This window comes from Natrix helvetica (genome assembly GCF_964273705.1).
Source record: "Natrix helvetica genome assembly, chromosome: 3".
In the NCBI taxonomy this organism is placed as follows: Eukaryota; Metazoa; Chordata; class Lepidosauria; order Squamata; family Natricidae; genus Natrix; species Natrix helvetica.
In genome coordinates, this window is record NC_138549.1 from 175,643,206 (window position 1) to 175,652,236 (window position 9,031).

The window sequence follows — 9,031 nt, forward strand, 5'->3', positions numbered from 1 at the left end:
TAATAATAATAATAATAATAATAATAATAATAATAATAATATTATTATTATTATTATTATTATTATTATTATTATTATTATTATTATTATTATTATTATTATTATTATTATTATTATTATTATTATTATTATTAATTCCCCAGCCAGCGACATGCGCTGGCTGGGGAATTCTGCGACTTGAAGTCCACCGACCTTAAAAGTCGAGAAATTTTGGCCCTTAAGAGCTTTTGGTGAATCTGAATTCACATCTCCCTCTTTGGCTGGACACCCTGCACCCAGGAGGTTTGGAAAACGGCGGGGGTCGCTGAGACGATGGTACCCCACGGATGGGGGGCATTCTCCGGCAAAATGGGAGACAGCTGCTCTTCCTTGTCATCTTCGCCTGGGCAGCCTGTCCGGTTCCTTCTGCCAAGCCTGGACAAGACCACCGAGGCAACCAGCAGCACGCCAGCAACGGCGCACAGCGCCACCCCGATGGCTCGGGAGATGCCCAGGGCACCGTTGTACTCTACGGCTCGCTGGTCCAGCACCACAAACTCGGCTTCACCGATGTCTTCCAACTTGGAGGGCAGGAGGGACCCCGTGGCTACAGCCGCCAGGCCGGTCAGCAACAGCAGAGTCGCGACTGAAAGCATCACCTTGACAGGAGAAAACAGAATGAGAGATACGGTAGCATCCTTGCGCACTAATTCCAAATAACGCTGCTGCAATGGTAATTTTGCAGGTAGTCCTCAACTTACGACCACAAAGCAGCATAACATTCCCATTATTAAGTGAGCTCTGCCCCATTTTGCAATCTTTCTTGCCACCTGTTCTGACCGAGGCTTCCCGAGAGCGTGAAGCAAACTCCTTGTCCCCTCCTTGTCCCGACAAAAACAACTTTAATTGGCTGTGAATTCTGCTCATTCCCATCCAGCAAAGTCTTTCAAGGGAGGATTTACGGTCACAGACCTTCTCTGGCTTGGAGAGCTGCCAGGCCGATATCTGCAGAACTTGGCCAGGAGTCTGGGAGAGTCACGAACCAATGAAGCGAACTAATAGTCTCCTGCAAACTCCACTCCCCTTTCGCTCCTCTTTTATTTCCTCTGGGAGGGGCCATTCATCGTCCACCTGTGGCCTTCCTCCCAAGTCGACCCCTGTTCTTTAGCTGTTCCCTTCGTCTGGCAGCTCTGCACATGCGCACACTGGCAACAGGCTCCAGCTGTTCTTCTGCCTCACTGCTGTCTGACTCTGAAGGCAGCTGAAAAGTGGCATACGGCCCTGGCCCCCTCTGTACCTCCAACACAGAGCCCTCGTCCGAGCCTTCCCCAGACTCCAGGACTGGCCCATCTTCCTCCCCAACCTCCTCGCTGTCCGAATCTGCTGCCAGCTCCACTGGCGGGTCAGAGCAAAGCCAATCACTGCAGTTGTTAAGTGGGTTGTGCAGTTGTTACAAGAACCTGGCTTCTCCCTCCGCCTTTGCTTGTCTGAAGGTCGCAAAATAGGATCTCATGACCTCAGGATACAGCAACCATGATAAATACGTGCCAGTTGCCAAGCATCTGAATTTTGATTGCAAGACCAGGGGGATGCTACAATGGTCGTAAGTGTGGAAAACAGTCATAAATCACCTTTTTCACTGTTGTTGCAGCTGTGAATGCCCACTAAACAAATGTTTAAAGGATTACCTGTATTAATAAACTAATTTATCAAACTGGGCCTGGCATTCTGGCTAAGCCCAATATTAAACTAATCAAGGTTCAACTTCTGGAGGCAACTTCTGTTCCACTGATTAATTGTTCAAACTTCCTGACAGTGAGAACAATTAACCAGTGGAACAGAAGTTGCCTCCAGAAGTTGTGAATGCCCCAACACTGGAAGTCTTTAAGAAGATGTTGGATAACCATTTGTCTGAAACGGTATAGGGTTTCCTGCCTAGGCAGGGGGTTGGACTAGAAGACCTCCAAGGTCCCTTCCAACTCTGCTATTGTATTGTATTGTATTGTATTGTATTGAATTGTATTGTATTGAATTGTATTGTATTGTATTGTAAGGTTACTACTAACCAAGTTTAGTGTGTTGCAGAAAAGCAGCTATTAACTCTTTCAGTGTCCGAAAGGCAACTGGACTTCCTTCTTTTTTCTTTGAAGACATTTCAGTTCTCATCCAAGATGCTTCTTCAGTTCTGACAGGAAAGATTTATATTCCTTGTAAGCAGCTGGTCGTTTGTCCAGTTGCCTCCTAAAAAAAGCACCTTTGGGACAACCGTGACCTGGATGTCGGAGAATCTCCATAGGTTTTCAGCTATGGCAATTTGGGATGAATGGTGTGGGAGCAGTAACGGATTTCCAGAGGGAAAACTGCAGGCTATACAGGAACCATTTGCCCCACTCAAGTGACTCTGAGGACACAGATAAATCTCCAAGTGGCCTCAATGACCCTCTAAAACAGTGATGGCGAACCTTTTTTGGCTTGCGTGCCACAAGTGGGGGGAGCGCATGGGGGTCGTGTGCGGGCATGCCGCACCCATAATGCAACGTGCGACACCCCCCCCAGTGTGCATGTGTGCACAACACGCGACCCCCCCCATTTTACATGCTTTTTTCGCCCTCCCCAGGCTCCAGAGGCTATATAGGAGCCTGGGGAGGGCGAAAAGAGCCTCCCCCCCCCGGAGGCCCTCCGGAGGCTTCAGGGACCGTCCGGAGGCTTCCCTGAAGCCTTCGGAGCGCTTAAAACCACCCTCTGAGCAACCCGGAAGTCACTTCCGGTTTGCTCGGAGGGTGGTTTTAAGCGTTCCGAAGGCTTCAGGGACAGTCCCTGAAGCCTCCTGGGGGGCGGAGGAGGCTCTTTTCACCCTCCCCAGGCTCCTATAAAGCCTCTGGAGCCTGGGGAAGGGGAAAATGGCTTTTAAAAAGGTGAACTCAGCTGGCCAGCGCGCGCATTTGCGCTGGCCAGCTGACAGGGCAGCACCTCGCGTGCCCTGACAAATGGCTCTGCGTGCCACTTGTGGCACGCGTGCCATAGGTTCGCCATCACTGCTCTAAAAGGATGCAAATGACCAGCTGTCTGCAAGGAGTATCAATCCTTCCCTTCACCCTCCAGTTAGAGAAGAGGAAGCTTCTTGGATGAGAAGCGAAACGTCTTCCAAGAAAAACCACGAAAGTCCAGCTGCCTCCTGAAAATAGCATCTTGGGGACAACCGTGACCCGGATGACGGAGAATCTCTACGCTCTCTTTCAGTGAGCCGATTGGCTGAGTTGTGTGAATGCAGCGCTTTGGGGGTGGGTGAAGGCTGTGTGTGAAGAATTTGCCCTTCCATGCACAATCCGCTTCTCAGAATCCTTCTTACCCTCCTACCCTGAAACCCGTCTTAAATAAAAGCATTTTTGGCTGGGGAATTCTGGGAATAGAAGTCCACACATCTCGAAGTGGTCAAGGATGTGAAACCCTGACCTTAAGATGCACTCCTGGCCTGCAGGTGGCACCAGAGCCAACCCAGAGGCTGACCAATGGGCTCCAGATGTGTCTGAGCAGAAAGGGGAAGGGGCTGTCAATCACCCCTCCCTCCAATTGCTCAAAAGCCCTATGCAGCCTTCCGGAATACATTCGGCTCCGTGGGTTTCCCACTTAGCCGCCTTTCCAGAGGCAAAACCCACTTATCTTTGCTATCGGTTCGGGACCAATGTGAGCGCATGTGGCACCTCCGTGCATGCACAGCAGTGGTGGGTCCCTACCGGTTCGGACTCGTTCGGCTGAACCGGTAGTGGTTTGGCGGCCTGGGTCGCTGGAACCGGCAGTGACCAAGGCAGGGGTGGGTTTCAACTTTTTTTTCTACCGGCTCTGTGGGTGGGGCTTATTTTGTGGGCGTGGCTTGGTGGTCATGTCACCAGGTGGGCGTGGCCAACTTGTAAAATGTGGTGAAACTCACTTAACAACGCTCTTGCTTATGTTGGGCTCAATTGTGGTCATAAGTTCTCTTTCATTCCTTCTTTCTTCCTTCTTTCTTTTTTCTTTTTAGTGTGTCTCTCTCCCTCTTTCTTTCTTTCTTTCTTTCTTTCTCTTTCCTTTTTTCTTTCTCTTTTTGTCTTTCCTTTTTTTCTCTCTCTTGCTCTCTTTCTCTCTCTTTTTTCTCTCCCTTCCTTCCTTTCTCTTCCTTTCTCTCTTCCTCTTTCTCTTTCTTTCTCTCTGTTCCCCCCTCTCTCTCTTACACACACCCACACACCCACACCGGTGGTAGGTTCCGGATCCTGTTGCAACCGGTAAGATTGCAACGGGACCCGGCCTCCTCCACATGAATGCACGCAGCTCGCGCAGCATGCGTCCTACCTTCCAGCAACGCCTCCGTGAGCCTTTGCGACGCTCCGGCTGCTCAGCGGAGTGTTGCGCAGGCTCTGTATGCGCTGTGCGCGGAAGCACCAAAGACTTTAAAGACAGGTAAGGAACGCTCCAAACAGGCAACCAATACCGCCTGCAACCCACCACTGATAGACAGCCAGAGAGACACGCCCCTTCCAGACCTGCCACGCCCCCGAACCGGTTCTCCATCTTGTTTTTTGCTTCTGCGCATGCGCCGAATAATTTTTATTGCACCGCATGCCCACGAGTGAACCAGCTAGTAGTGCCTGCATGAACCCACCCCCAATGCACAGTACCTCCTGTACATGCGCAGAGCATCAAAAAGGTAAGGTAAGCGAACAGCAGGGGGGGAAATCTGCTCTTCCAGGTGATTTATATTAGCTAGAAATAAACCATGTGTCACAGCTGATTGTTGGAAAAACTGGTTCACCCTAACGGGTTTCATTTATTTTGCTACCGATTTGGGTCTGAACTGGTAGCATTTCACCCTTGCGCCTGACCTAGAGCAGGGGTGGTCTCCAAACTTGCCCACTTTAACCCAAAGGTGCTTTTTTCCCCCAGAGGCAACTGGACTTTCTTGTTTATTTCTCTTTTAGGGGAAATAGTCTGCCTTTTTAATCTTTCCTAAAATATTCCATTCTCCTAGGAAAGGGGTGCGTGCTAACTTTCTACAGGATAGTGAGACGTTCTATACATTTAATAAATGAAACAATCTTCCCCACTTGCAATCTGAGTGCGGCGGGAAGGCACTCTGTATGTGCTCAGAGAACAGAGCCAGGTTCCTAGCTCCTGGGTGAAACGCTCACCTTCCAGAAGACGGAGGTCCGGCCACCCTTGGTGGGAGACGTAGCAGCGTCTTCAAAATTGCCCTCGGAACGGGCGCTGGTACAATCCTCGTAGAACAGATGCAGGTACGAGCGGACGCCGTACCACTTGCCCTTCTCCATGTTTGGACCTCGCTGGCAGCCACACGTGGCCTCTCCGTCCGTGGCCATCAGTCCTGGAAAGAGAAAGTGTTTTGACCCAGGTTTCCTTAAAAAGGAAGAAGTAAGAGTCTTGGTCCCGGCCCAACCCCTTTTATCTACACGACTGTGGATTCCTTTCATTCACAGTCCACAAGGCTTGGCAAACAGTCTTTCCGAGGAATGTTTATCCACACGAACCTTATCTCATCTGGAGAGCTGCCAGGTAACGAGTGTCCAAACACAGGGCAAGGCAAAACTTGGACAGAGTCTCTTGGAGTCACAAAGAGAACTTTCCACTCTTGAAATGACCGAAGGAACGAACTGTTTCCTGCAAAAGCCCCCTCCCCCATTCGCCCCTCTTTTGTTCCCTATGGGAGGGGCCAATCACCTCCACGGTGTGGCTTTACTCCCAAGTCGACCCTGTTTTCTTAACTGTTCTCGCCTTCTGGCAGCTCTGCACATGCGCACACTGGGAACAGGCTCCAGCTGTTCTTCTGCCTCACTGATGTCTGACTCTGAAGGCAGCTGATAACTGGCATACGGCTCTGACCCCCTCTCTGCCTCCGACACAGAGCCCTCCTCAGAGCCTTCCCCAGACTCCAGGACTGGCCCAGGTTCCTCCCCAACCCTCCTCACTGTCAGACTCTGCTGCCAGCTCTGATGGCCGCTGATGGGCCACAAGAGAAAGTGGACATGTCAGACTGGATTACACAGAATTATAGGGAGCCCTCGGTTTACGACCACTATCAAGTCCAAAGTTTCCACTGCTATGCAAGAAAGTTAAGTGAGTTTTGCCCCATTGTATTACCATTCTTGCCACAGTTGTTAAGTGAATCACTGCAGTTAGTAGCAAAGTTGTTAAGGGAATCAGGCTTCCCCCCCCCCTGACTTTTCTTGTTAGAAGTTCGCAAAAGATGATTGTGTGAACTCGGACACGGCAACCGTCATAAATGTGGGTCAGCCATCCGGTATCTGAATGTAAGTCAGGTGACCATGGGGATGCTGCAATCGTCATAAGTATGAAAAATGGTCATAAGTCGCTTATTTCGGTGTCGTCTTAACTTTCAAATGGTCACTAAATGAATTGTTGTACGTCAAGGACTAGCGGTACGTTGAATCCCAGGGTTGGAAGGGACCTCGGAGGTCTTCTAGTCCACCTCCCCTGCTCAAGCAGGAGACCCTTACAGAATTACAGAATAACAAGAGTTGGAAGGGACCTTGGAGGTCTTTTAGTCCAGCCCCCTACTCAAGCAGGAGACCCTTATGGAACGACAGAATAACAGAGTTGGAAGGGACCTTGGAGGTCTTCTAGTCCAGCCCCCTGCTCAAGCAGGAGACCCTTACAGAATAACAGAATAACAGAGTTGGAAGGGACCTTGGAGGTCTTCTAGTCCAACCCCCTGCTCAAGCAGGAGACCCTTACAGAATTACAGAATAACAAGAGTTGGAAGGGACCTTGGAGGTCTTCTAGTCCAACCCCCTGCTCAAGCAGGAAACCTTTACAGAATTACAGAATAACAAGAGTTGGAAGGGACCTTGGAGGTCTTCTAGTCCAGCCCCCTACTCAAGCAGGAGACCCTTACAGAATAACAGAATAACAAGAGTTGGAAGGGACCTTGGAGGTCTTCTAGTCCAACCCCCTGCTCAAGCAGGAAACCTTTACAGAATTACAGAATAACAAGAGTTGGAAGGGACCTTGGAGGTCTTCTAGTCCAGCCCCCTGCTCAAGCAGGAGATCTTGTACCATTCCAGACAAATGGCTGTCCAGTCTCTTCTTGAAAATCTCCAGTGATGAAGCACCCACAACTTCTGGTGGCAAGTTGTTCCACTGGCTAATTTTTCTCACTGTTAGGAAGTTTCTCCTTATTTCTAGGTTGGTTCTGTATTTGATGCTTGTTTATCATCTGTTTGACAACAGCACCGTAAAGTATGATTTATGGCCACCCTTAACTATCACAATCACCCCAAGTTCTCTTCATCAACATTTCAGCATTTAGCAACTGGCGTTAATTTACAACGGTTTCACTGTCCGAGTCACTGGTTGCCATTCTTAGCAGATCTCTGACAAGCAAAACGGGGGAATCCTAATGACCCCATGATAAGCTTAACAATGACTCGACTCATTTAACGACTGCACGATTCACTTAACAACCGTGGCAAACTAGGTCAGTGATGGCGAACCTCTGTCAGAAATGATGTAGGTGCCAAATAGGATCCAAAAGTAAATCGGAGTCCAAGGTAAAGGATTCCTCAAAGTTCCAATTGATGAAGAGAGCCATGTTGGCACATCTGGGAAAACCCGAATCTGAAAACTTCCCGGTTTTCCCCACTCAGTTGAAAGGTCAAGATCTTGCCCCCCCACACCCACAAGCCCATCCCATGGTCCAATCTCCCACTGCCACGCTGGCAGCTTTCACCCATCCAGTTCTGGTGAAATGCAGAGGTGCAAAGACAAAGGATGACCTTGGATTTCTAGAAAGAATATTGTTATGGCTACCTATCATCTAACTTTGTACAATCCCACCTCCCGTTTTCCCATCATAGAAAATGCACAGCAGAATAAAGGAAAGTGTGGTAGGCCAACGACCCAAAAGGAAAGAGGGCTGCAGGCCTGACAGTAGGACTTAAATCACGCGTGCCAGAAGTGGCATGCAGCACATGTACTGCCACCAGCTGCACTTCTGGTTTCCGGCACTGATCTCCAAGCGTGCCGGAGCCCCGGAAATCTGAAGACCAGCTGGCTGATACACATGCCGGAACCCAGAAGTCCAGATGTAAATGCGCGCACTGCCCAGCTGGATTGGAGGATTATTTATATTTTCCACGGAAGAAAGTAGGGAGTCATTTCCTTAGGAAAGGAGGGAGGTTTTCTTTTTCTTCATACGTTACTTTTTCTTGCAATTCTTTTCTTATTCTCTCTTATTCCCTCCCTCCTCTTTTGTTGTTAATAAAAATTATTTGGGGGGGAGGGGAAAGATTCCCCAGTCATCTGTCAAGACTCGAACCCAGGACCATCAACCTGTGGTACGGAAGAGGGTCTGCCCACCCCCCACCCCCAAAAGAGGCAGGAGAAGTCTGAAAAATGATGAGGCTCATGCCACAGGCGTTTCCTTCAAAATTGGGGCTCCCTTGCACCCCTTGGAATCAGAAGCTGGTTTTGGGTACGCAGAAAACGGGCACACCCTCCCTGTGGGTGACCAACTCAGTGCATCCCTGCCCTGCCCCTCCCCCCCCACGCCTATCCGTGAAGCCTGCCTGCGCAGCTGGCTGGTCCTGGGCTGGCAGCATCCTCTTTTTCTGATTGGCCGTTGCCATGGGAACTGCCTCCATACAGATGAGGAGGGATGGTGGCAGTCAGCCATCCTTGCCTTGCCTCGGTCTGCAAAGAAGCCGGACTGGTGGCAAGAGGAGGCTGAGGCCTGGAAGAGGGAGGGAGGGAGGGAGGGAGGAAAGGAAGGAAGGAAGGAAGGAAGGAAGGAAGGAAGGAAGGAAGGAAGGAAGGAAGGAAGGAAGGAAGGAAGGAAGGAAGGAAGGAAGGAAGATCTATGCAATTGTAAAACAATTGTAAAGACAATCCATCTTTCTCCTTCCTTTCTCCCTCTCTTTTCCCTCCCTCTTCTTCTTTCCTCCCTTCCTCCTTTCCCTTCTCTCCCTCCCTTGTTCCTTCCTCCTTCAATCTATCTCTCCTTCCCTCCCTTTTTCTCTTTCTGTCTGTCTTTCTTTCTTTTTCT

The 9,031-nt window shown here is 49.7% G+C and overlaps 1 protein-coding gene across 1 annotated transcript; it reads right to left on the reverse strand.

The window, feature by feature from the left end:
• Positions 1 to 224: 224 nt before the first annotated feature.
• On the reverse strand, positions 225 to 5,330 carry NRSN2 (neurensin 2; the record flags this gene model as incomplete). The annotated part of the gene is made up of 2 exons (XM_081949679.1): positions 225 to 638; positions 5,142 to 5,330. The coding sequence occupies 2 exons, from the start codon at positions 5,328 to 5,330 to the stop codon at positions 243 to 245; spliced, it is 585 nt and encodes a 194-aa protein (XP_081805805.1). The 3' UTR covers positions 225 to 242.
• Positions 5,331 to 9,031: the final 3,701 nt, after the last annotated feature.